We start from the raw sequence: 27,483 nt of genomic DNA, 5'->3' as shown, positions 1-27,483 counted from the left end.
TGGGGCCTCCAAATATGGGGATCTTGCTTGGGTGGAAAAAACGGCTGACAAAGGAAAGAATAAGGGAAATTAAAATTCAAAATATGCGGAGGTTAAGGAGCAAAAGTCCAGGCCTGAATCTAGGGGATTTTTATTTGGACATTTTAACTCCAAAAAAACAGCGGACGGCAGTGGTTTGGAAGGTGCAAAAAAGGATAAGGCAGTGGACAAAAGGGGTGGCCCAGGGGGAGTCTCTAGAAACGCACGCGGCATTCATAAGATTGGATAGAGGGTGCATGAGCCATTGGGCTAGGCTGGTCCAAAAGTGGCTGAAATTGCTTCTATTTTAGCACAACATTTCAAGGCCAACGAAGATGAACCTCCAACAAAGAAAAGGCAGCGTGATGAAGCGGCGAGAGAGATGGTCGATGGTTTGGTTTGTATGACTGTTGATAATGCAAGCCTGGACAAAGAGACGAAGGAGGCGGACTTTGCTTCGAACTCTGAAAACTGTAACACTGAAATGGCGGCTGCTAGCGAACAACCCTGTTGCCTATTATGAGTCTTTTAAGTTGAAACTGCTGGGGGCTTGGGAACCCCCAAGCAGTTCGAGACCTTTGCCGTTTGGTGAGGGAGAAGAAGCCCAAATTGGTTTTCTTAATGGAAACCAAGTTACCATCACATCGGATGGAGGCTATAAAAGTCAGGACTGGTTTTGGTAGCATCTTTGCTGTAGACAGTGTGGGGCGTAGTGGCGGACTAGCGTTAATGTGGAGTGAGGAAATCACTGTGGACATTCAGAATTGTAGCCACCGCCACGTTAATGCAAAGGTTCTAACGGAAGCTAACGGGAAACCGTGGATATTTACGGGGTTTTATGGGCAGCCGAATGTAGGGAAGTGACATGAAGCATGGAATCTACTTCGCCACCTACATTCGTTATCCTTGGCATCTTGGCTTTGTGTCGGTGATTTTAATGAAATCACTAAGGACTCCGAAAAATTTGGGGGAACCCAAAAACCAAGATGGCAAATGAGAGAATTTTGTGAAACCTTAAGTCATTGTCAATTGCACGACCTTGGCTACACATGAGCTCAATTTACTTGGTGCAATATGCGGCAAGGAGGGGATTTTGTAAAAGAAAGATTGGATAGGGCCTTGGCAACAAAGGAGTGGAAGGAAGAGTATCCAGTGAGGGTGGTGGAGGTCTTAGCCAATCGTAGCTCTGATCATACTCCTTTGTTCATCAAATTCAACAAGCCTTTAAGGAAGAATCGGTACTGGCACAAGAATTTCCGATTTGAGGCGGTGTGGAATGGGAAGGAGAAGCCCACATCAATAATTCAACAAGTCTGGAGGGCAGTGAATGGGGGGGACTACTGCATGGCAGAGGATGAGGCAGAAGTTGTCATGTAGCAAAGCTGAATTGACGAAGTGGGCTATGGGAAACAGCAAGCCGGTGGAGGGACTTATTAAGTCAAAACATGTGAAATAGCCCAACTACAGTCGGAGGAAGGGATCTTGAATGTACAAAAATTGGGGCTGCTCCAACAAGAAGTTAATACCTTAATTGCCCAGGATGAGCTTCATCTACAACAACAGGCAAAAATGGAGTGGTTGAAGGCAGGGGATAGAAACTCCAAATTTTTCCATGCATGTATCAATCAACGTAGACGAGCTAATAAAATTAATTTTATTTTTGATGAAGCAGGTTCACTACATTCATCTCCGAAGGAAATAGAAGAGGTGTTTATTGATTATTATAAGGGGCTTTTTACGACATCCAACCCAAGTGGTATAGCACAGTGTCTTGATTGTCTGGCAAGGCGGGTAACCCAGAGATGAACGAGCAATTGAGAGGCGAACTCACCATTGATGAAATTAGAGCAGCGGTTCAGCAAATGGCGCCTCTAAAGTCACCGGGTCCGGAAGGATTCCCAGTGTGCTTTTATCAACAGAATTGGATGGAGGTGGGTAATGAGGTAGGTTCGACTATTTTGGATTTCTTTGCGACTGGGAAATTGGATACGGCTATAAACCATACTCATATAGCCTTAATTCCAAAAACCAAAAATCCGACCCGGGTGACGGAATTTCGGTCTATTAGCCTTTGCAATGTGATATACAAAATAGTGTCCAAAGTATTGGCTAATAGGTTGAAAAGTATTCTCCCTTTCATTATTTCCAGCAATCAGAGTGCATTCATTCCAGGGAGGTTAATTTCTGATAACATATTGGTGGCATACGAGACTTTACACACTATGCACTCGCGTATGTGGGGTAAGGAGGGATAAATGGCCATCAAACTGGATATGAGTAAGGCTTATGACAAGGTGGAATGGCCCTTTTTGAAAGAAGCGATGCCACGGATGGGTTTTGACCCTAGGTGGGTAGCTTTGATTATGGAATGTATTACTACGGTCACTTATTCGATTCTTGTCAATGGACAGCCAGTGGGACATATTTGCCCTACTAGAGGATTACGACAAGGGGACCCTCTTTCCCCTTATTTGTTTATCCTTTGTGCTGAAGTTCTGAGTTCCCAATTTCAATTAGCTGAGCGGAGGGGGTTACTTCGAGGTGTTCCTACATCTTCGAGAGGGCCTTGATTAAATCACTTATTTTTTGCTGATGATAGCCTATTGTTTTGTAAGGCTTCTGTGACTGAGTGGTAGGTGTTGACTGGGGTGTTGGATGCTTATGAAAGGGCTTCCGGGCAGAGACTCAATAAAGACAAGACATCAATTTTCTTTAGCCGAAATACTAGCTCGGGATCACGCAAGGAGCTGTTGCAATTGGTAGGGATTCCGGCCTCCAAACGGTATGATCATTACTTGGGTTTACCAGCTCTAGTTGGTAAATCCCGAGTTAGTGAATTTCGAAATATTATTGATAGAGTCAAAAGGCGGATAAATGATTGGAAGAATAAATTTCTCTCCCAGGCGAAAAAGGAGGTGTTGTTGAAAGCCGTAATCCAGGCTATACCAACTTATTGTATAAGTGTATTTTTATTGCCTAAGGAATTGTGTCGGGAAATTAACTCCTCTATGCAGAAATTCTGGTGGGGACACAAGGAAAATGAGAGGAAAATACGCTGGATGAGTTGGGAGAAATTAGGCTTAGCAAAGACACAAGGAGGTATGGGTTGTCGTGACCTTCTTTCTTTTAATAAGGCCCTACTTGCAAAGCAAGGATGGAGACTTGTGCAAGACCCCAACAGCTTGGTAGGGAGGATTTTTAAAGCAAAATATTACCATGGAAGCTCTTTTTTGGAAGCCAAAAAGGGGAGCCGTCCATCGTTCGCTTGGCGGAGTTTGCTGGCTGCCCGTGAACTTATAAAGGAAGGGTTGCAATGGCGAGTGGGGAATGGACAGTTAATAAATATTCGGAGAGACAAATGGATACCTCAACCAGCATCGTTTGCAATACAATCCCCTTGCTCACAATTGTCAAATGAAGCAAAGGTTGAGGAGTTAATTGATGTCCGAACAAGGAGTTGGAATGTTCCCTTTATTGAGACTAATTTTAATGCAGATGAAGCAGCACTAATCTGTAAGTTACCTCTAAGTAAGTATGGGCAGCCTGATCGTCTTTTTTGGAGAGCTACCACGACCGGTGTTTTTAAGGTGCGGAGTGCTTACCATATGGAAAAGGAGAGGCAGGCTAGGCGGTATGGAGAAGGCTCTGTTCCATCAGGTCCAAACCCTTTGTGGAAAACCATATGGGGATTAGCGATTCCTAACTCAGCTAAGGTTTTTGTATGGAGGGCGTGTCAGAACATTTTGCCAACCAAAGAAAATCTTCTCAAGCGGGGGGTGATAAAGGAAGATAGCTGCATTTTCTGCAAGAAGGAGACGGAAACAGCTTGCCATATTTTATGGGAGTGCCTTTCAGCCGTTGATGTTTGGAGTGCCAGTGGGCGTCGAACTCAGAAGATCGAGTGCAGGAGACTTTGAGTCATTTATGAACGTAATGGAGGCTCTTATCGCTCGTTGCCCCAGGGATGAACTCAATTTGGCGGTGTTGATTGCACAGCGGATATGGGCCCGTCGAAATGAGATGGTGCATGAGGGGGATTTTATCCACCCAAATCGTTTGGTCCGTGAATCGTCTGAGACGTTGCACTTCTTTTCTACACCAACGGAGGAAGGCAATGTAGGCTTGAACACAATTCTTCAAGAAGCTTCAGTGAAATGGGAAAAACCTCCATTTGGGCGGTATAAGGTGAATTGGGATGTGGCCATTGATCATAACCTACAGTATATGGGCTTTGGAGCAATAATAAGGGATCACAACGGAAGTGTATGTGCAGCAAAATGTCTAAAAGTTGAAGGCATCCAAGAACCAGTGGTGGGAGAAGCTCAGGCTGCTCTGGCTGCAGTAGAATTCAGTAGAGAATTAGGATACCAAGATGTTATTCTGGAGGGTGATTCCCTACAGGTGGTGCAAGCTTTAAAGGAGGAAGGAATAAATTGGAGATCCTATGGGCAAATTGTTGATGATGCCAGGGTCCTTCTCGGTACATGTAGGAGCTGGATGGTTCACCACATGAGGCGAGGAGCAAACCAAGCGGCCCACAGTCTGGCCAAGGAGAGCCTGTGGCACTCGTCAGATCAAATTTGGCTCCATGCCTTGCCGGATTGTCTTTTTCATTTAGTACCTTTAGAGCTTCATGCTCATATAATTTAGAACCTGGGGTTCTAGATGTTTATCCATTTTCCTGAAAAGTAATGAAAGATATCTTTTCTTAAAAAAAAAAAAAAGATAGTCCCAAGGGGTAGTTCAATCGGCTGGAACTACGCCCCATAAAGCGGAAGTTACTAATTTGAATCTTTATTCACCCTCTTGTGTGGACATATCAAAAAAAAAAAAATCCTATAACAAAAATTCTTGTGTTGATAGAATGGATGAATTGTGGTTCGAAAGTCTATACACCCAATCAAATGGTTGATGAACAAAAAAAAAAAAAGAATTAATTAAGAATGTTTTGAAAATTCTTTTGTCAGTAGATAAAGGGAGATTAAGGGTTTTATTTCTATGATACATACTACAATAGCGACTATAATACTTGTTCTTAGTCTTAAATAAATGTAATAAGAAGTTGAAACAGATCCTCCAACTTATACAAACTCACATTATTGACAAATTAATTCAATAATGTGAGTTTGTAAATAATAGAGGCGTTAAAATTGTTGGAGGACTAATCCTCATGTTTATCCCATAATGATTAATGCGATCAAAATCCCAAATCAATGAGAATGCTTCCACCAGATAAAGGATGAAAACAGAGGTGGTAATTAAGAGCTATGGAGTTGCGGGAGATTGGTGAGATATGAAGACAGTGAACAACTTTTGTCATCAATGTGATAAAATTTTTTTGTCCCACATTACTAAAATATAAGCAATTTCTGTCGTTTATATATGATTTCACTAATCTCATGTATTGTCGAGCTCGGTAACGTGGGCTTGTAACCAAGTGGGACTATGAGATGGTTTGAAGTTGTGGGGTGTCTTCTCTGGGTGTGGGATTGTTGGTGACGATTGATTTGTTCTCCGCCAGCGCCGAAGCCCCACGTCCCCCCGGGGGTTACAGGGGATTTTCCACCCTCCACGGCTGATTAGGATTATGGACCTAAGAATATTTAGTTCATGACTAGGATTTCATCTCAGAAATTTTATGACTATAAATGGAACACATATCCAATTAATAAAAATAATAATAAAATATTATTTTAAATTAATAAAAATTTAAGAAAAAAGAAAGGGGTGGCCTATGATGGCCAGCCACCCCCTTCTTTTTTGAAATGAAATTCTAACCATGAATTGGATATTCTTCAATTCATAATGGACCGAAGAGAATATGTTTCCCACGGGTGGGTAGTCATATACAATTATTATTTGCTTATTATATGCTTACTAGTTACTACAGCCTGGATTTGAAGAAGATACAAGTCAATTGATGCCCAATCCCAGCGCGCCACCTGGGTTTCACCCTCTTCTACTCACAACCACCTTTTATTATTAAACTTGAAGAAGAAAGAATGTGGCCTCCCTCTGTCATGCTCTGTTTTTGAATGATAACAGAGAATTTAATCTACGAGTACTAGCAGTAGCTTTTCAACTTTTCTTTTTTTTTTTCTATTTAGGAAATAAAATTATTTTTAATTTCTTATAAAAAAAACTTCACAATAAATTTTTTTATTTTTCTTTATATGAATTAAATACTATTTTTTTTATCATTGTAACCAATGAGAGAAGAGAGATTTGTTGGGACATGTGAAAGAGATGAGAGAAAATCAGTTTTTTATAATTTAATAATGCATTTGGCATCTACAGTGTTTTTCAATGCTCTTTGATATTGATTATATTTAGGGCTTCTGATATTGATGGTTTTTTGTGATTTTTTTGAGATTTTTCCTAAACATAAAGAATGAAATAGGTTATAGAAAATCTGCTGCTAGTGCTCTAAAATTGCAGCGTTGGACGTGGGAGATGTGTATGCTATATATCATAAAAAACATTTGGAATTCACGTTACCAACATAAGATGAGGAAATATATAACCTTTTTACGAAGTAGATGTTGGGCTTGGGAATGTGAAACTGTTGTCGGCTTTAATAAAATCATTCTTGTATTGTGATATGAAAATCAAGTTGGTTCTAGTCTTACCTGACGGGAAAAAATAAATATATACATATATTTTGTGGTCAATCAATGGGGTAATTTCATTTTAGACCCTTGAATTACCACACGATTTAATAAGCTCTTTCTAAATTTCAAAACCTCTCAATTTGGACCCTTAAACTTTTAATTGCGGTCAATTTGAACTCCTTCATCAAATTTAACCATTAACTTCTTTGATTTACTCATAAAAAGACCAAAATATCTTTGATTTATTTTTTATTTTTAAATTTGAAATAAAGGGTTAATTTGAAATTTTATAAAAATAAAAAAATCAGGGGTATAAATGTTATTGTCTCACTTTTAGCGTTTAAAATCTGACGGATTGGTTTAAATTGATTGCAATTGAAAGTTCAGGAGTCCAAATTTAGAGGTATTGAAGTTTAGAGAGCTTTTCAAATCGTTTGGTAATTCAGTGGTTTAAAGTGAAGTTACCATTTTATTAATGTAATTATTAGTACGGTATAATAATTTTGTCATAAGCTTAGCCATATTAAACATTCTTGTTTCAATAAAGCAAAAAATTAAATAAAAAATTCCCCTCAAAATGCTTGTGTCCTTTTTTTCAGATCTTGAGGGTCAAAGTTTTGTATTTTAGATAAAAATTCAGATTTTTTTTTTTTTTTTTCATATTTTTGGGGGATACGAGGTATTTTTCAAATCTTTAAGTCGATCATGTTTTTTCTTGAATTTATTGTTTTTATTTTATTTTTAATTCGATTTTTTTTTTAAATCTTTTTAGGACCATGGGGATTTTTTTTTAAAAAAAATTTGTTTGACGGAAAAAATAAAGGAGGCGTTCAGATCTTTTGCGGGCCTCTCCCTCTACTCTTGGAAACAGGATCCTACCATTTCAATTGCCATAAGTAATACGAGTCAGATCTTGTTCTTCATTTCTGCTTTATAGTAAGAGTCACAATTCATGTTTGCGTATCGAGTTTGAATTGTGTCAAAGCATATGTAATAAAATTATATAAGTCAGTCATAATTCGATTCATTTAATTAAACGGGTCAAACCCATCAACCCTAACCCTCTAATTTTCTATCGAGTTCGCAAATTATGTCAAAAATTGTCAATCATTATGTCGTGTATCGGGTTCGGTTGTATCGAGGTATAAGTATAAAAGACTATATAGGTTAACCTTAATCTGACCAATTTAATTAGATTCTTCAATCATAACCTTTTAATTTTGTACCCGTGAGTCATATTAAAAATTGCTAGTAACTCTATAAAAATGTAATTGGGGCTGGACAATAGGGGTGTAAACGAGCTGAGCTTGAGCGAGCTCTCCTTGCTTGGGCTCGACTCGTTTAAATTTTACTCAAGCTCATGCTCAAGCTGAGTTCAAGGATGAGCCAAAAAAATTGAGCTCAAGCTCATAGTAAGCCGAGCTAAGCCAAGCCAACTCGCGACTTGGCTCTTATATTTAATGTTTTTTTTTTATTATTTTATTATTTATTAATTTAAACTTCAAATACTCTTAAACAGCTCAATAACTCAACTTGCATATGAGTATTTGTTTAGCCTAACTAGTCGAGTATGAAGCTCGAACCAATACAACAAGGCACTTGGTTTCGAAGAGAGATAATATATATGTATCCTTTTATAGATAAGCAAACTTGGGATTGGTGTTTTCTTAGCAATATGAGACTAGTTAACAGGTTGTATTTAGATTGCAGTGGGACAACGTCCCCTACAAAAAAATATTTTTTCAACGTGTTTCTCTTTCAATCTTTCTCATTAGTCACAATGCATTTTCTCACTGCAAATCTCATTTTCCACTCTCTCACTCTCGCTCACCAGGCAGTGATCCAAAGTGTTTAGGTCTGTTTGATTCTTCAATAGTTTCTACCTTTCTCAATCTCCCTCAATAGTTTTTGTTCGATTCTTCTTCCTTTCGTTTGGGTCTGCTCTAATAGAATTTAGGTCTTTTTAACGATTGCTCTCTCTCTCTAATCACGACTAAGTGGAGAAAACTTGTTTTTGTTTGGGTGAAAAAGACGAGCAATAGAGAACCAGAGATGGGGAGAGAGAGAAAAAAAAAATAATGTTAAAAAAATTATATATTAAAATAAGTTATATAGTATATTTGTTATTATTGAGTAATATTGACTATATATTATTAGTTAATAAAAAAATATATGAGTCAAGCCGAGCGCGTTTACGAGCCTAACCAAGTTGAGCCGAGCTTGCTTCGTTTAATATTCGAGCATGATTTATGTTCACAAAGCTTCATTTAATAATTAAGTCGAACTTAAATGAGTTGATCCTTGATTTATGTTCACAAAGCTTCATTTAATAATTAAGTCAAACTTAAATGAGTTGATCCTGAGTTCGCTCACAAGCGGCTTCACTCGCGAACACCCGTAGGTTAGTAGGCTGGAGTATTGCGTCCGATCTTAATGCCAAGAAGGTTGTGCACCCAAAAATTCAGCTTGAACTTTTTTAAGTTAATGAAATTTTATTAGGGGTAAAAACAAAAAATATGTTACAAACTACATCCTTACAATATATTATATTAATACACATAAAGTAAAACAAATCTCAAACTATGGAAATAACAAGCTAATAAATCCTCCTCTTTTACCTGCAAAAAAACAAAAACAAAAAAAATCCTCCTATTCACTGTACATTCATCGATGAAAAAAATTCCAACGTCCATTTTCACAGTTGACACGGAAACTTGTCCCACCTTCTTACCTACAGAGTAGAGGGTGAGCGATCGATCTACAGAAAGAGATCAACGACATGAACCCCATGTCAGTTTGTTCGTCGTCGTCATCATCATCTTCTTCTTCTTCTTCTGGGTCTTCGAACAACGCCAAAGCATGGATCGTTCACGGAATTGTCGCCGGAGTAGCAATTGCGGTGGCGGTCGGCGCTCGCGCCTATCTGGGTCGATCCAGGAGGTTCCGGAGCCGGGTGGTCGGAATCATACCAGCCCGTTTCGCCTCCTCAAGGTTCCAGGGCAAGCCTCTCGTTAATATCCTCGGAAAGCCTATGATTCAGGTACCCATTTGCTTCGTTTCTCTTTATCCAACTCTAAAATTCAATTATTTGTATCATTTTTTTTATTGGGTTTCCTTGATACTAGATCTGATTTGGGTTCTATAGTTTTAATTAGTCCATTTAAGGCGAAGTATTTTTTTTTATTTAATTTACTTTTTTTTGGGAGGGTGCTATTTTAATTATCATTTGGAAAAAAATAAATTTTTTTAATCTACTCCATAATACTAATGAACAAAGAGAAAAAGGAAAGAAACGAGTAATGAAACATTACAAGTTCCATTAACTTCTTGGTTGTCAAGGAGCTTTTTGAGTGTTCTATGAACTCATGGTGCATGAGAGAGAGATTGAGAGAGAATCAATAACCATGAATTGTGGCTTTTAAAGAGTAATTTGCTACAGATCCTGCACCTTATTGGTGTCGAATCCCACATCTTTTGTTGTCATTATAGCCCACTGCAGCTTCTATTCTACATTATATAGTTGCTTAGGAATCGATCTTCTGTTCGTTTGAGAGTTTTTAGCATATTTGCTCGTCTTAATTACTAATTGATAATATCATCTTTTCTGGACTGAGGCTATTATACTTATTTCAGTCCCTTCTGTTGTGTTGGCTTTCTACAGAGAACATGGGAAAGGGCGAAACTGGCAGCTACATTGGACCATATTGGTATGTCTAGTCGCTGGAGTTTCCTGTAATTTGATATGATGTTATTGCTTAAAGTCTTGGCTCTATGTGACATTATCATGGAGAATATCCCTGAGGAAGGTGACTCTGAAGTCTGAACTGCATGCTATAGAGTGAAACTGAAATGCCACTTTGCATTCATCAGCTTTATATATACTGTGACTCATATAGGTGTATGCTTTATGGCTCTATAATACGTTGATGATATATCTTAAGCATTTCAGTTGTTCCATCTTCCATATCTCATGTCACAGCACTGGCATTGAACTTTGCCTTCCGGTGGATGACATTATATTTTGCTTAGTGCTTAGCATTGCAATTGAACTACAACCTTCCTGTAATTAGGGACCTGAACTGGATCAATAAAGGATAAACTATGAGTGCACCATTTCCTCTCTCTTGTTGATGTGTTCCAATTCACTCATTGGATTTCTAAGGTGAGAAGTTGCTTAATGTTGATATGTTTGAACAGCTTCTGTTACCTTTCTTACTGGACTGTAGCTTCTACCAAGTTGAGAGCATCAAACCTGGGGTAGTATAGGTGGTAAACCAGTATGTATAATCTGTTTATATGAAAATGTTTGGAACATTATCTTCAGAGAAAGGATTTGTTCATGAACACCCTCCCCCCACCCCCTACCCCAACCCCATGACTCTCCCTTTCTATGTGTTGTGCAGTATGGTTTTCTAATATCTCATTTATGGCTTCTTGGTCTAGTTGTGGCAACGGATGATGAAAAGATTGCAGAATGTTGTCGAGGATTTGGTGCAAAAGTCATAATGACATCAGAATCTTGCCGAAATGGTAGCTCCTTGGTTTTTACTTTCTTACAAACTTCACCGTAATTGGATTTCTGATAGTCTACTTTTTCTGTTAAACTTAAAAGGTACTGAGCGTTGCAATGAAGCACTTCAAAAGCTTGAAAAAAAGTATGATATTGTCGTTAATATTCAAGGGGATGAGCCTCTTATTGAACCCGAGATAATTGATGGGGTTGTTAAAGCTCTGCAGGTAAATTTGTTTCCCTAGCACGGCTTATGGCTCATAAATTGTTATTGCCACCTCATGAACAAAGAATTCTCCCATAACTTAAAAATTTTTGGCATACTATTTTTAGTCGGTTCGGGTTGCTTTGGGTTATGCCATACAGGGTAAGGGACTTGTTCGATTGCTGGTGGATGGGAGGGCGTTCTCGAAGTGCAGTTATGTGGAAGATGGTCCCTCTTTGTCTTATGTGATGTTTATGGAGCGAAAGAAATGCTAGATGCTTTGAAAATTCCACTAGGACTTTAAAGGAACTTATTCATTTTTTCTTTTTTACTCTTTACTCATGGACGGTCGCTTGGCTAGCTCCTTTAGTAATTAGTTTTTTTGACTTTCTCTTTCATTTTTCTCCCTCTTAGGCGCTCTCTTTTTATACTTCCCATGTATATGGGTTACGCCCCTATACGCTTTTGTTTTATATCATCATTACTTATCTAAAAAAAAAAAAAAACTTAAAATTTTTACTATAAGTTTCATTTGAAGATAAAGTCCAAAATAGATGATGCCTGGTTACATTTCGTATAGCTGTTAAGTTACATCGAGTAAAATTGTTGTTTCTATGTATTCTGATATATCTCATTATCCAGTTTATTTGTTGAGGTCATGGTGGATCTGTTTATGTGTGATGCAGGCAGCCCCAGATGCAGTGTTTAGCACCGCAGTTACATCTTTGAAACCTGAAGATGCATTTGATCCAAATCGAGTTAAATGTGTGGTAGATAATCGAGGTTATGCCATTTATTTTTCAAGGGGGCTGATTCCATATAACAAGTGAGTTTATTGCTTTATGTATATCTGGGCTTCTTTCCTCTTTCTCATACCTGGCTGAAATACACAATTTTGGTCTCTGAAAGTTGGCACTTATTTGATTTTTGTCTTGAAATATTACAGTTCCAATTTTTTTCTTCAACAATTTAAGAGATAGCATCGTTGTCCTTCCATCCATCTGTCTTGAATTGAACAATGCACATGGCTTACAGAAGACTAATATGGCATGTTTATAATCTGATGTAGCCTGCATAGTTGATAGAAGGAAGGTCGGCTATCCTTTAAAATTGTTGAGGACAAAACTTAAACTTTTTAAAAAATGTAACGACCGAGGGAAAAACGCTAGCCATATCTGCGCTATCACCCCAAAAAGACTAGTCAATTTGGAGCTTCCCTAGAATTCATTATAAAACTCAGTTTCACCTAGTAACTAGGCAATGTGGGACTTAGCACCCATGACTATTTCTATAAACCATCCACTCTATGTGGACTTCTTCTCATCTTCCCAATATGGGACCGGGGTATTACAAACTCCCCCTTTAAACTCCTGACGTCCTCGTCAGGTCCACGTTATGCAGTGCTCCAGTACCACATGACCTGGCGTTACTAGGTGGCTTTGATACTACTTGTAACGACCCAGGAAAAAGTGCTAGCCATATCTGCTCTATCACCCCAAAATGGCTAGTCAATTTGGAGCTTCCCAGAATTCATTATAAAGCCCAATTTCACCTAGTAACTAAGCAATGTGAGACTTAGCATTCATGACTATCTCTATAAACCATCCACTCTATGTGGGTTTCTTCTCATCTTTCCAATATGGGACCGGGATGTTACACTAAAAGTGCATTTTTGCCTTTATTTTTTTTTTTTTAATTTTTTTGCTTTCTAGAAATCATGTTCTATGTGATTGTAATATCACATGCTATTGAGTGCTTTGTAAGACTTGATGAATGTGTTACTTGTGTACCTACCTGGTACAGGTCAGGAAAGGTCAATCCACAATTTCCCTACTTGCTTCACCTTGGAATTCAGGTATCAAATTAATATGTTCATTGCACAATAGAGTTATTCAGTGTTAGGTATTTTTTTCTAAGTGAGTTGATAGTCCTGTGTTGTCGTGTTCTATATGGTCTGGCCAGAGCTATGATTCGAACTTTTTGAAGATATATCCAGAGCTTCAACCCACCCCACTGCAACTAGAAGAGGATCTGGAGCAGCTTAAAGTCCTCGAGAACGGGTATAAGATGAAGGTATTCAAAAATTTGATCTTTCTTTATTCCATTGACTGGCTTATTCTATATCCAACTTAACTACTTTTCGATGTTGAGACTCATTTTGGAAATGAAATCATTTTGTTCTCCTTTTGATTGCAATTGTATAAAAAATAAAGTTATTTTAAAAGAACTTGGGCTATTGATCTTTTTTCTCTTCATAGTGCATTTGTTTCATTTTCTAAAATTAGTTGGCATGGTAGAATTGAGTCTTTTCAAGCACCAACACTGAGGTTCATGCTATTTTCTTGCTGAAATATGGATATCTCAAAGCATAGCTGTTTTTGCAGGTGATAAAAGTAGACCATGAGGCTCATGGTGTGGACACTCCAGAAGACGTTGAAAAGATAGAATCTTACATGCTGGAGAGGAACTTGTCTTAGATATCTATCTTCATATGTACTCACTATTTTTCATCATCATTGTGGTTCATTTTCACTCTGTATTCATTGGCCTGCCTCACTCCATAAGCTTATTAGTTTTTTGTTTCTCCAAGTCTTGTATTCAAAAATTGGGAATAAATGGTTAATATGAGAATTTAAAGCCCAAATTTTAGCGTATTATGTTGTCATATGCCAATCTGTTTGACCTAACTTGTTTTAAGTGATTTTTATTTTTTATTTTTGTAAAAGTCACTTCAAATACGTCACGTGAGCCGATAAAAAATAAGTGTGATAAATGAATGTAAAGAATAACATTACTCTTCTATTTATTATCTTTCTCTCCCAATTGCATGAAATTGCAATACTTTAGATTTGGTTTCATCCGCTATGCTTTTCTAACTTTAAAACGCCCGAAGTTTTGGAAAAGTAATGGAAGAAAATGAATGGGTTCGTGGCCCAAAATACCAACTCCCAGAAAGATATAGCGCGAGAAAAAAGGGAGACAGTTGAAAAGAGTAGTCATGCACCAAATGTAGCTGACCAAAATAAAGAAAGAAGTAGAAGCGAGAGCAGCAAGGAAAACAATCAATCTGGGGGAAATGAACACAAAAGACAGGCTGAAATGAACAGAAATGAGAAGACTGTTGGGTTATTCCTTATTATTCATCCAAAAGGAGCCTGAAAGTTGATGTTTGCGTGTACTATTGGAACACACAGATGAATGATAATACCCGTTTATCAGCCTAGCAGATACACTTTTTATGATTTTGTCCTAACCATTTGAAAAGACAGTGACTAGCCTTTTCAGTGGAACCAAATATAAGTACCTACTATATATATATATATATATATATATATATAAAAGTACCTCTAAAGCTCATCGTCCACAAAAGCTATACAGGTAAAATGAATTTACAACACTTACCACAAAAGAAAGCAAACAGATAATAACATCGTGTATTTGAAATTAAAGTTCATCGTCCACAAAAGGAAGAAGGGGAGCAGAACCAATACTTTTGTATTAATCTTTCGTCCTACATTAACAAAAAACCTTTAAAAGATTTCACTAAATATCATCATATATATATTTGATATAGCTAATGATTTTCTCTCTTCAAACCTTACTTCTCTTTGACACCCTGATTCAGGAATGGTTGCATTTCCACATTTTCTCAGAAAAAAAAAAGAAAAGAAAGTAAAACTGGATAGAATTTGGTGTGTAGGTAGCATGCAGGAATGATTTAGTAATATCTAGGCACCTGGTTCGGTGACCAAGTGAACCTCCGTCTTGAAAAGCAGAACCGAGAGCGAGTCAATGGAGAAGTAGACGAATGCACCCGGTGAGTGAGTCACGAACGACCCGAAACTCGTCCCCACCACGCAGTGCCATGCCGGTCCGTACAACGAGTCAAACTCCTATACCAACCAAAATACATATCACCATATATCTAATTAAACAAACAAGAAAGAAAAAACAGAAAACAGAGATATAAATATATATATACCTTTTTGAGAGCTCGAGCTAGGTGGGTGGGGTTGGGATGGGATTTGATGCCGTCGAGGAATGATCTGGTGTAGCGAAGGGCACGGTCCTGCATGTGGAGGGGCATATCGGACGGTCTCAACCGGACGTTGAGGGTGATTGCGGTGGCAGCTAATTTCACTTCCTCTGTTGGGCATCTTTCATGCCTCCCTTGCTTTTCTTTCATCAATTCCTCTGGGTGTGCCGTCACCCCCTCCATGAGAGAAAAAATAGACCTGGTTTGAGAATGAGGCGACTATTAAGCAGAGAGAGAGAGACAGAGACAGAGACAGAGAGTTGGTGAGGGTTTGAATTGTTGACTGACAATATTCTTGAGGAGGACGAAGATGACCGATGCGGTGAGGGAATTTTAGTACCGCGCGGGTCCGTGAAAAAAATTTGAGTGTTCGAGTGTGGAAGATTTTGGTCTCACGCGCTTTGTTATGGGAATTGGGTTTATGGTAGGGAGCGTGGTGTTCACATACACCGTGTGAATGTGGTTGTGGCAAGGGTTGCCGTTTGAGTCTGGTTACGTGTTCTGACACGAGGAAAGCATGGAAATGGAAAGACAGGAGGGGAGGAGGCATGCCGTGTGTGATTCTTGTTGACCTGATTACAACATGTTAAGCATATCATTAGAATTGTGTCGGTAAAACAAAAACAAACAAGAATGTTAAATTCGTCATTTCTTTTGAGGTTGTCACCGATAGCTCTATGAGATTTAAAACATGATTATATATTCTTTGGGGGCAAAGGAAAAAAAAAAAAAAATTTACAAATATAAAAGTTAACAAAATTCATTAATTTGTTATATCAACATTAATCATATTATGACATATGTCAGCTTACAATAGAAAAACATATATAAAATGGATGAGGTGATCGACCAATACCCTTTGACCAAATGGAGGGTGGCCTAACCACCCTTAGCCATTCAAGGTGGTTCGGCTACCCCTATTTCCCCAAAACAAAAACTTGAGGGAATACCTCGATTACTCCCTTTAAGCTTATTAGGGGTGGGCAATATCATGAGAATGGTTTGAGCCATCCCTTTTGTCCTAAGGGGGTGGCTCCACCATCCCTACAATATAACTCGTATTGATGTGACACATTAACATATTCGACTTTTCTAATGGCAATGACCTTTTTTATCTTTTCTTACCCCAATGAGCTATTTGTCACAATCTCAAAAACCACATTGGCCAATTTAGCAATTTTTCCAAGAAAAAAAAAAATTAGAACCCTCCTTAATGTTAAGAATAATGCTGAAAGTAAAGCATTCACAATGAATGAGTCAAATTTTTATGCAAAGTAGCTTCTCAAAACTCACTTTATCTAGTTTAGCTAATAAATTTTAATATATAAAAGTTTGACATGAATCATTAAACATAAAGAAGGATTTTTGTTTAAGTTTTCATCAACTTTTTATTGTTCTTCTTTGTTTTTTTTTTTCTTCCTTTTTAATTCTTGGGCCTTATATATATTTAGTGTGATTGGCGATATACATTGAACGAAAGTTATCGGTCGTTTAGCAAGAGATCTAAAATTGGTCAATCTTGTATAGTTTAAAACTATATCCCTTTAGAGTAAGGTTATAAATTACATTTTTATCTTATAACTATTTCACGATGATGATGTGACAGTCTCAACTAACTGGTGAATCATTTTTTTTTTTTAATAAAAAATCTAAAGATTGTTGTGGATATTACAACAATATTGTGGAAGAGCTGTTGAATAAATAAGTAATTTCCAGCAATTTTCATCCATTTATTATTCCAATGCTGTGTAACCTCAATTATTGATTCAAATTAGGGGGAAATTACCTTCACTCTCCTCAATTTACGACCCTTAGTATAATGTATCCTACTAATATAGCATTGTGATTAGAATTTTCTCGTTTTGCCCTAAAAAGACAATAGTGTCCTTAAAATCCCTCCAAAAAAAAAGAAGAGAAAAAAAAAGTATACTACTAAAAATCTGAAGAAACTTACACGATTAAGTTTTTTTCCCCAAATTATTTTTACGTGTATTTTTATCTTTTGAGGCAAAAAGGGACATTATAATCCAAATGATAGATTTGTATGACACATTAATAAAGAGGGCATTGGTCCTCAAGAAGCTTAATAAAGTAGAGGTTATTAGTTCGAATCTCCATCTTTCTTGTGTGCGAACATATAAAAATAATAATAATAATAATGGGGAGGACATTGCAAATTGTATTATAGATGGGTGAGAAGTGCAAATTGCTAAGTCCACGTGACCTTATTCTATTGGTGACCGGACCACAGAGCAGGAGAACTAACCGGACGGTAAGCCATTTACCCAGCCTCATCCATGCCACTTGCCTCGTCGGCCATTCGCTAACTACACACCAAAACCCTCTCGTTCTCAACTCATCCTCTCAGATCCCCATCCCTATACTTCCTACCGATTCTCTCTCTCTCGCTCGAGCTCCGATCATCTGCTTCGATGGCCGCCGTGCTCGAGTCCCTTGCCGTCCCACGCGCCTCAGCTCTGTTATCCCCGACTCACTCTCCGATCGCGGCGTCCTCGGCCTCTTCGCTCTCCGCTCGTAGATTGCCCCGCTTCAGAGGCCTCAGGGCCGGACCGAGTTCCGCCTCTCGCTCTTTTGGCTCGGTGAGTTTAATCTCGCGACGAGCGAGTCGCCGTGGATTAGTCGTGTGCGAGGCTCAGGACACCGCCGTTGAAGGTGAGGATCGTAGCTCTGTTTGGTTTGTTCGGAAAAATACGGAAAATAAAATGAGGGAAAGTTTGGGACTTTTGTGGACTGGACGACTTGGTTAAATTTGAAATTTCAGTTTTTGTTTTCTTTCTCCTATGTTTTCTGAGCGACCAAACCGAAATTCATGTTCTTTTTTGTGCTTTTATTTTCTCCCATTGCTTTCCCATTTGTTTTGTTGCTTTAATTTTTGTTATTATTGTTTTAGATTAAGACATAGAACTGAATAGAAGAAAACTTAGACGTGCACCAGAATTGCATTTAAGCAGGGACTGAGTGCTCTGTTCTGTATTGTGTGGGATTTGGTTAATCAAATATCATGTAGTGGTTCTTTGGGGTGATTCTCAGATGATTGAAGTGTCGGACTTGTTTGTAAAGAGGAACTAACAGTACAGATTAATACACTGTGGTTGATAGAGTCTAGTCTCTCTTATTTTATCAAATCAAATGTATGGGGTCCTAGAGACTGTAATTATATGCTCTTGCACTCGAGTGTGGACCTGCTGGTGTGTTAGAACTTGAGGTGTCATTTGTCTGGAAATGGGGATGCAGCTTAATGTCATGGGGTGTTGGAAAATATTTTTGGGAATGATGCAGTAATACTTGTCAATAAAGATAAGTTTACCTGAAGAATAATCGATTAAAACAATCAGAAGTGATAGAGACTGTTCTTTTGGATAAAAAAATTGGAGAACTTCCAGCTATGAAGGAGACAAGCTTCTCTCTTTCCTCTTTTGCTCTTCTTTCCTGCTACTTCCAGCAATAGTCTCTTGTCCATATGGTAGAATTTGTGTTGTTTCGAATTGGGTGTTGAAGAGGTGTTTGCTTGAATCCTTCATGCTTGGAAGTCTTTAAAGGGGAAACGGTTATAACTGAATCATTGGAGGTTAAGTACTAAGGAACCTATTCGGACTGAGTCTAACACTTGGAGGGCATGAGATCATCCTTTTAAGAAAAGTGCCTTAATGTAATTTTTCAGTCTGATTTAGAAGCTTCCTTCTATTTGTTTAGACTTGAGTTACCATGAATTTTAGGTGTGGTTGGCATTGGTAAAATTTATCTTAGTTCTTTGATAAGATAAGCGTTTTTAACATAGCAAAGGAAATGTTGCTTCTCACTAGCTGTAATCTTGTTCATAGCTGCCCTTAGAGTCTCACAATCTATAGAAACCCCTCTTTAGTCCAGTGTTTTTTTTTTTAAATTTTTTTAATTTTTTAAATGTGAGCTTAGATCCCGACTTAATACCAAATAAAAGAACCTACCTCTGTTCTTTGATTTAAAGCTATAGAAGGAGGTCCATATCCTCAGCAATTTTCTTCACTACCTAGGATGTATTTTGGTGAATGATTTTTTGGCTGTACAAAACCAAGTAATAAGTGTGTACCAAATGGGTAAGGCCAGCCAGACCTATATAGCTAAACTTTCTAAATATTTGAACCTGGTGGCAATAGTATTAGAAAATCTTATTGATTGTGTAGTAGTGGTAGAAGAAATTTGCGTGTTCTTGATGGTTTAGAGGAAGAGAGATTCCTACGTGGTGATGAAGAGTAACTGAGGAATACTATTGTCATTGGGGAATTGGAGAAAGCTACTTTATTGGCGAAGGTAAGTTGGAGCCAAAGTCTAGGGCTCTTTGGTTAAAAGAGGGTGATAAATGCGCAAGTTTTTTCATCAAGTGGCCAACTCGAATAGGAGAAACAACTCAATTGGGTCGTTGTCTTCTAATGAACCGGCAATTAGAGATCACTGTATAATTCTATGACAATCTTTTTTCAGAACAATTTATTTGGTGTCCCAAGCTGGATGGCCTTGATTTCGATTCCATTAATGTGGAGGAGGCTTCCTGGTTAGAGAGACCGTTTGAGGAGAGTGAAGTCTTGAATTAGATATCACATTGTACAATTCTATGACAATCTTTTTTGAGAATAGTTTAGTTGGCTTCCTAGGCTGGATGGCCTTGATTTCAATTCCATTAATGGGGAGGCTTCCTGGTTAGAGAGACCATTTTAGGAGAGTAAGGTCTTGGAGGTGGTGAAAGGATGAACAGTGAGAAGGTGCCTTGCCCTAATGGTTAGGTGATCAAGGTAGATATTATGGCGCTGTTCCATCATTTTCATGCTAGTAGCAAGTTTGAGAAAAGTCTTAATGGCACTTTTAGTGCCCTCATTCAAAAGAAATATGGGGTTATTGATCTTAAGGACTTTCGCCCTATCAGTCTTGTGAGTGGAGTATACAAGATTATTCCTGAAGTCCTAGCCAACAAATTGAGAAGGGTCATGGAGAAGATTATTTCGAAGTCCTAGAGCACTTTGCTAGAGGTAAGAAAATCCTTGATTTCATTCATGCTCATTGCTAATGAAGTTTGGATAGTAGGATCAAATATGGTGAGCAAGGGGTGCTTTGCAAACTTGATATTGAGAAGGCCTGCAATCATGTCAATTGGGATTTGTTACTTGTTGTGGAGGTGTGGTTTTGGGGAGAAATGACAGTCTTGGATAGCACATTGTATTTCTTCGGTGCGCTTTTCCATTTTGGTGAATGGCAATTTGTCCCAGAGCACTTTGCTAGAGGTAAGAAAATCCTTGATTTCATGCTCATTGCTAATGAAGTTTGGATAGTAGGATCAAATATGGTGAGCAAGGGGTGATTTGCAAACTTGATGTTGAGAAGGCCTACAATCATGTCAATTGGGATTACTTACTTGTTGAGGAGGTGTGGTTTTGGGGAGAAATGGCTATCTTGGATAGCACATTGTATTTCTTCGGTGCGCTTTTCCATTTTGGTGAATGGTAATTTGTCCGGTTTCTCTTGTAGCTCCCATGGTTTGAGACAGGGAGATCCTTTGTCTCATTTTCTCTTTGTTATTGTTATGGAGGCTTTAAGTAGAATGCTTTCTGCAACTGTTTTGATGGGGTTTTCTCTCAGACTTTTCTGTGGGATCTAGGCACTTGGGTGTGGTTAACATTTCACACTTTGGATTGTTGTTTGTGGATCACACTTTGGTTTGTTGTGGGGCCAAGCCTTACCACCTTTGCTATTTGCATGCTTTATTTTTATGCTTTGAATCTGTCAACGGTTTGAAGATTAATCTGGCTAAGTTGGAATTGGATCTTGTGGGCAATGTTGACAATGTGGATTGCTTGGCTGGTGTTCTGGGCCGAGGGGTTTTTTTTTGTTGCCTTTGAAGTATTTTGGTCTTCTGTTGGGGGCATTCTATGAGGCCAAGTCTATTTTGATGGTGTTATTGAAAAGATAGAGCGTCAGTTGGTTAATTGGAAAATGATGCACTTGTCTAAGGGTGGTAGGGTTACCCTTATTAAGAGCACTCTTTCCAATTTGCCTTCGTATTTTATGTCCCTCTTCCCTTTCCTTGTAGGTGTTGCAAACCGTATAGAGAAGTTTCAACAAGATTTCTTATGGGGTGAGCTAGGTGAAGAGTTAAAATTTCACCTAGTAAGTTGGTCCAAGGTATGTTCTCCGATCTCTGATTGAGGGTTAGGCGTTCGTTGCTGGTATTCAATCGTGCTCTATTAGGAAAATGGCTAGCGCTATGTGCATGAGAGAGAGAGAGAGGTAGAGGTTTGGTGGAGAGTTGTGATGGACTCTAAATTTGCTAGTTCGTTGGGTGGGTATTTTTTTAATGCGCCTCTTGGATCATATGGGGGTGGGGTTACAGAAGAATATTAGGAGGGATTGGGAGAATTGTAATTGTGGTCAATAGGTGCTTGTATGTATAAGAGGAATGGTGAGTCTATGGACCATATTCTCTCTCTCTTTTCTTTTCTTTTCTTTTGTGGGGCTATCTTGGATTATGCGTAGACGAGAGTAGTTGATTTGTTTGCTTGTTGGTGGTTTGTTGATAGCATTTGAAGTGCTGCTTTGTGGAAGATGGTGCCTTCTCTTTTATAAAGTCTTTAGAAGAAAAGAAATGATAGAAATTTTGAAGACGGCTAGAGTTTCTCCTTGTTGCCGACTTTTCATGATTTTTTTTCTTTTTTTTGGTTCTTTTTTTTCCTTTTACTTAGGTGTGTCTCTTGTATGCTTTCTTTGTATTTGGGTGTGCTTTATGTGTTTAATGATATCTCGATTACTTATAAACACAAAGTAACAATGACGACGACGACAATAACTAAACAAGTTAACAACAACCTTTACACAATCTTACTATGGATGATTTTGTTGCATCATGTAAAACTTATTTAAATTCGAACTTCATTATTGAAAACTTCTTTTTTGTATTCTCTTTCTTGTTGCTTTTCAACATGGGGCTGGGGGATTGATGGGTTATTTAAGAAATAATTTTTGGGGTTTCATATAGTTGTGGAATTAGTGAAGAAATTCCCTTCTGTCTTTGTAGGGCACTTTGAACTGTGTAATGTTGTTAAGTTCTTTTGCAGTTTGGATCAATGGCTGGTCAGTATCTCTTTTTACAGTTTGAGAAAACTCATAAAAACTAGAATGATGAATTCTTTGGGAAATTGCAGTGTCTGCTGTTACGGATACAAATTGGCAGTCACTTGTTCTTGAATCTGAATCCACTGTCCTGGTTGAGTTCTGGGCCCCTTGGTGTGGGCCATGCCGTATGATCCATCCTATCATTGATGAACTGGCAAAACAATATGTTGGGAAGCTCAAATGCTACAAAGTTAATACTGATGAGAGCCCTTCAATCGCAACCCGTTATGGGATTAGAAGCATCCCAACTGTCATAATCTTCAAGAGTGGTGAAAAAAAAGATGCAGTTATAGGTGCTGTTCCCAAATCCACATTGACTACCAGCATAGAGAAATTCTTGTGAAGGTGGTAAGTAAAAATGCCTTCACTGGATTTAAGCTGTTTTCTAGTATTTGTTTCTTTTCTTCTTAGCTTTTGATGTCTCAAGTTTGGATACCTTTGCTCCCATAATAAACTCATATTTGATCTACTGTATAGTTGTCGGATGCAGCTGTATTTTGTTAACCCTCAGAAAATGTACTTATAGTTACACACGATATTTGGATATCTTCTTTGCAATGCTCTTCTTCTGTATATTTGTTAATTTTAACATTATTGGCTTATGTTTCATTTGTATTATTAAAGATGATTGTGAGTGGTTGTTAGGGTCTGTGGTTGTATAGAACTGCCTAGACAATTGATTGGCAAATACTGGGTCCAGGGAGGCCCTAAAGAAAGCTAAAGAGAGATTCTTTGTTGTATAAACTGCGCTAGTTGTCTGAGATTGGTTCATGAGTGCTAAACTCTATAGATGCCTAGACTAGAAAACTGCACTGCTGTTTTTTTATGAGGTTTGTTTAGAAAGAGACATGCTCTTGAGGGGATTGAGGCACCCTTGTTTTGAAAGGATCCTGGTTTTTCTACTCTCTATTTGAGTTTTTAAAATTCTTCATCTAGTAGCCCTAAGCGTGTCTTTAGGGATGAGGTCATTTTTTACATTTACCATGGACTTGAGCCATCAAAATTTTGGCTTATTTTTAGGAAATTGCAATGGATATTGATGGGGAACAACAAATAAGGATGAGAACTCAATTGTAAATAGAGATGAGAAAGTGCCAAAAGGAGCAGAGAGGGTTTGGGTAGTTAATAAATGAAACTCAAGCAGAAAACAAGGTTCTTTGTGGACCTAAACCCTAAACCAACCTCTTCAGAGTCCCACAAATAGTAAGAAGAATGTGTATGTATTTGCTGCCTCTTCAAGAACCAGAACTTGCTTAGTTTTGTTTGGTTTAATTGACTGACATGAGAAGCCTCTTAAAATACATCAAGTCAGCCAGTCGGAATGAAATGAGTGATAAATGAACATGAAGAGAAGTAGCATCTCTAAGCAAATATCAAAAACTGTCGAGCCTTTCATTTGCTGCGTGATACATGAACCTGATTAGTCGTCTTGAAAATTCATATACCAACTTGCTTCGGATAGGGTCGAATTTGTGGTGTGTTAGCTGAGGTGGCAGTCCAGATGATAATTTCTCTCTAGTTTTTACGATGATATAAAATCTGTATGAGATATTTTTTGGTTTTCCGATTAAGTTGTAAATAATGGCCTGGAGTTTGATCAGTTCACCTCACAAAAATGTCAAAAGAATATAAAAAATTATCGAACCTTCTCAATAAATGTAATTGAAAAGATTATTTAAAACTTAGAACAAAATATATTTATTGAATCAAAAGACCTTTAAGTTCCAGCATAACCTAACATGTGTAGGAAAATAGAATGAACCTTATCTATAATGATAGGTCCAATCTCTAGTGTGCCGTGTAAAAATGGACAAATTGAATTAAGTTCTTCACGCTTGAGCGAGTGGGATTCATATCATTCAATGCCAAGGATAAGTATAGATTCGGGATTCCCATCCTACTTCAGTTGAGGTGGCAACTCGTATCATCTCTACAAGGGCTCCCACCTTATCCACCATCCTAGCTAGCAAGGATCAATGTTGTACTAAACTTGTATGCATTTCTTTCTTTGAACAAATTAATCCTAAGAGTTTCGTTATGAATTGTTGAATTGTTGGATGATCACATTATCATTTATCATATTCATCCAAGAACTTCGGCCTATATCGGTCCCACAAACACTAGACATGAAAGGCAAGGATTTGGGCTCAGCCCACAGATATAAGTGTAGAGAAGTTTGTTGAGGTTGACCAGTGACGGAGCCAACAATTCATTTTTGAGGGAGCCAAACTAAAATGTAATAATAAATTTGTTTTTCTCTTATATTATGTTTTAATGTATATAAAATAAATAAATATATATTTATTATAATTATGGGAAACTTATAGAATTGCTCTACAAAAATGCTTGTTTATTATAATTTTCCTTCTCCCCATTTGCGTCATCACCTTCATCATCTTAAAATCTCTTCTTTTTTTTTTTTTTTTCTTTTTTTTTTTTAAATAAAAATAAAATAAAATTGGGCCAATCTCCGTCTGGCCCGAGGAAACCTTTGCACGCCTCCGTTACCTTTTGGGAGGCCTACACCCCATAAAAACTGTCTACCTAAGACTGTCTCTTGGCCCGTAGGTCCTGATACAAGGTTAGAATTCTAGCTCTTCCAGAGTGGTATCTCACTGAAGGCTCGGCCCCCCTCCCCCCGGAAGGAGGCCTTCTTTGCCCTCCACCTAAGCTGCGCAGGAAAGGCCCAAAGCCAATCCCAGGGAACAGTGAAGCTTCATAGGGTTTTTTTGTCCAGGTGCAGGTAGTCCGCATCTTCACAGACATGTCTATTTCACCGAGTCTCTCTCCGAGACAGTGCCCAAATCATTACGCCTTTCGTGCGGGTCGGGTAACTTCGATTTGCTTTATAAAAAGAAGATATCAATGAACTTCTATGAAATGGTTTCGCGAGATTCGGCCAATTGTCTTGATCGTGGGATATCATTGAGAAATAGGAATACGTGTTATCAAAAGATTTCTTGTGATTATTTCTGAATTGTTTCAAAACCGACCCTAATTGAATTGACCCCCATCATAACGAAATGAATTTGATTGATACATGGACTTACCAATTCAACGTAATTTTCCGTCTCCCCATTTGCGTCATCACCTTCATCATCTTAAAATCTCTTCTTCTTCTTCTTCATTTTTTTTTTTTTTAATAAAAAAAATAAAATTGTTGGGGCCATGGCCCCCCACCGGTCTCCGTGTGGCTCTGCCACTCAGGGTGATAATTTTTCTCCCAAGAAAACCCAAGGGATGCCAGAGATGAAGGAGGTCACATATGGCAACAAAGTCCTCCAAAAAATGAAGATAAAATCATATCTTAGAAGCAAGGATAAGATGTGTGTGTGCATATTTATGTAAAGCATAAGATTCTCATATGCATTTAAAAAAAAAAAAAAAAAAAATCTAATTTGAAATAATTTTATCCATCTAAAATTAAGGTGTTGCATTTTAATTAGTACTTAGGCTGAAAAAGATAAGCCTAGTTCTTACACGACCTACCTCTTAACTTTCTCTCACATCACTACCTAATTTCATTACTAATATCTTTATTTGGGCATAACATATGCTAAATAAAATACCTAGAAAAGTTAGAATTGATGAATATGGAAAGAAAAGTCATGAGATAGAATTGTGAGTACTTCAGAAAAGTACAGTTATATAAAAATACATCCATAAAAATATGAATTTTATTCATTAATTTCTCCCAAGTACATCCAACTATTGGGGACTAAAAGAAAATAAGAGAAAATCTTGAGATAGATTTGTCATTTGTAGAGGCCATAGTACAAAAATTGATATTTTCTTAAAGGCTTTCAAAATTCTTGGGGTTGCCTTGGACCCCCCAACACAAGGGGTAGGTCCGCCAACCATTGGAAAATCCAGCCATAGATAACAGTACAGAAGACAGGTAAGGGTATGCACCAAAAAATAATTCTTTAACCCCCCTTAGATCACCTACTATCTCTTATTCTCGTTATTGACTTTAGCATTGGAGGTGGTATTGCCACGCCTCATTACTGATCCCTTCGCTATTTTGCTTAGTCTCAGATTGCCGGCCGCTACGCATGACAACAACATTCACATATGTATCAAATTATATGTCCATATGATTGTTACTACAAGTATAAACTTTGTAAAAAATATCAAATATATAAGAATGCACATTGAAGAGAGAATGTCATCTCTCTCTCTCTCTCTCTCTCTCTCGCTATACCATCAAATGCACAAGGGTTTGCGTTTAAAGAAAGAAATCAGGAATATTCTCTCAATCTTTTGAAAAGTAGGACTAAAATATAAATATATGAAACCCTCTTGATATGTTAATTTTTATCCAAAATATTACTTACACGTAACAACACAACTGATGGACCCATCTTGATCTTAGACATTCTCAATTGTGTAGATATATATATATATATATATATATATATATATATATATATATATATATATAAGTCTTATAATGAGTTATACTGAGAAAGTGATAACTTATGTACAAAAAAATCATTTTCCACCAAAGAAAGCCAGAGGCTAGATATAGACAAAAACATCCGTCAATTTCTTCTTGTTGATGGTCTAGGCGACTGGTTAATGGATTGAAATTTTTTCTATTCTTTTATTTGAATTTCTCTAAGTTATGAGGTGTCTGAACAGATAAACCCTGCACCTCAAGTTGTCCGGATATCTCGGAACTTTAGATTTTATCTTTCATTCTCTGCCGGATAAGAATTTCTAGAGAATCTCATCATTGGTTAGCGGATTTAATTAATTGATTTATTTTTTGGCCAATGGGTTTGGTCTCAAGATATCATTTTCAAAGATAGATTATGGGTATCTCTTCCCTTTTTTTATTTTTTTAAAAGGCTTAAACTTGGGGACAAAAAAAAAAAATCTATTCACCAAAACTTGGTATTCTTCTTCTCTTGATTTTATAGAAAAGTTAATGATAGTCATA

At 37.7% G+C, this 27,483-nt stretch overlaps 4 protein-coding genes across 4 annotated transcripts; 3 read left to right on the top strand and 1 right to left on the bottom strand.

The window, feature by feature from the left end:
* The first annotated feature begins 3,951 nt into the window (after positions 1 to 3,951).
* Positions 3,952 to 4,668, top strand: LOC132174476 (uncharacterized). Its single transcript, XM_059586126.1, has one exon. The coding sequence runs from the start codon at positions 3,952 to 3,954 to the stop codon at positions 4,666 to 4,668; it is 717 nt and encodes a 238-aa protein (XP_059442109.1).
* A 4,605-nt stretch (positions 4,669 to 9,273) lies between these two features.
* On the top strand, positions 9,274 to 13,992 carry LOC132176508 (3-deoxy-manno-octulosonate cytidylyltransferase, mitochondrial). Its single transcript, XM_059588739.1, has 8 exons — positions 9,274 to 9,669; positions 10,291 to 10,336; positions 11,073 to 11,159; positions 11,242 to 11,366; positions 12,031 to 12,170; positions 13,148 to 13,199; positions 13,307 to 13,417; positions 13,729 to 13,992. Exons 1-8 carry the CDS (start codon positions 9,409 to 9,411, stop codon positions 13,819 to 13,821), a joined length of 915 nt encoding a protein of 304 aa, XP_059444722.1. The 5' UTR covers positions 9,274 to 9,408; the 3' UTR covers positions 13,822 to 13,992.
* Positions 13,993 to 14,764: 772 nt separating this feature from the next.
* On the bottom strand, positions 14,765 to 15,682 carry LOC132176443 (dynein light chain 1, cytoplasmic-like). The gene is made up of 2 exons (XM_059588648.1): positions 15,327 to 15,682; positions 14,765 to 15,237 (listed from the first exon to the last, which is right to left on the bottom strand). The coding sequence occupies exons 1-2, from the start codon at positions 15,561 to 15,563 to the stop codon at positions 15,073 to 15,075; spliced, it is 402 nt and encodes a 133-aa protein (XP_059444631.1). The 5' UTR covers positions 15,564 to 15,682; the 3' UTR covers positions 14,765 to 15,072.
* A 1,999-nt stretch (positions 15,683 to 17,681) lies between these two features.
* On the top strand, positions 17,682 to 23,084 carry LOC132174831 (uncharacterized). Its single transcript, XM_059586523.1, has 2 exons — positions 17,682 to 18,053; positions 22,568 to 23,084. The coding sequence occupies exons 1-2, from the start codon at positions 17,813 to 17,815 to the stop codon at positions 22,879 to 22,881; spliced, it is 555 nt and encodes a 184-aa protein (XP_059442506.1). The 5' UTR covers positions 17,682 to 17,812; the 3' UTR covers positions 22,882 to 23,084.
* The last annotated feature ends 4,399 nt before the right edge of the window (positions 23,085 to 27,483 follow it).

The sequence above is a fragment of the Corylus avellana genome, chromosome ca3, assembly GCF_901000735.1.
Source record: "Corylus avellana chromosome ca3, CavTom2PMs-1.0".
In the NCBI taxonomy this organism is placed as follows: domain Eukaryota; kingdom Viridiplantae; phylum Streptophyta; class Magnoliopsida; order Fagales; family Betulaceae; genus Corylus; species Corylus avellana.
Note: the sequence above shows the minus strand (reverse complement) of the source record. Positions and strands in the feature narration are given on the sequence as shown.

What these genes read in the sequence shown, in the direction of transcription:
- LOC132174476 (XM_059586126.1), top strand. Translation starts at nt 3,952, where the DNA reads ATGGAGGCTCTTATCGCTCGTTGCCCCAGGGATGAACTCAATTTGGCG.
- LOC132176443 (XM_059588648.1), bottom strand. Translation starts at nt 15,563, where the DNA reads ATGGAGGGGGTGACGGCACACCCAGAGGAATTGATGAAAGAAAAGCAA. An exon ending in TAGCTCGAGCTCTCAAAAAG is followed by an intron (nt 15,238 to 15,326) that starts GTATATATATAT and finishes TGGTTGGTATAG; the next exon opens with GAGTTTGACTCGTTGTACGG.
- LOC132176508 (XM_059588739.1), top strand. Translation starts at nt 9,409, where the DNA reads ATGAACCCCATGTCAGTTTGTTCGTCGTCGTCATCATCATCTTCTTCT. An exon ending in ATCAGAATCTTGCCGAAATG is followed by an intron (nt 11,160 to 11,241) that starts GTAGCTCCTTGG and finishes TAAACTTAAAAG; the next exon opens with GTACTGAGCGTTGCAATGAA. An exon ending in GGGTTGTTAAAGCTCTGCAG is followed by an intron (nt 11,367 to 12,030) that starts GTAAATTTGTTT and finishes TGTGTGATGCAG; the next exon opens with GCAGCCCCAGATGCAGTGTT.
- LOC132174831 (XM_059586523.1), top strand. Translation starts at nt 17,813, where the DNA reads ATGGCCGCCGTGCTCGAGTCCCTTGCCGTCCCACGCGCCTCAGCTCTG. An exon ending in TCAGGACACCGCCGTTGAAG is followed by an intron (nt 18,054 to 22,567) that starts GTGAGGATCGTA and finishes GGGAAATTGCAG; the next exon opens with TGTCTGCTGTTACGGATACA.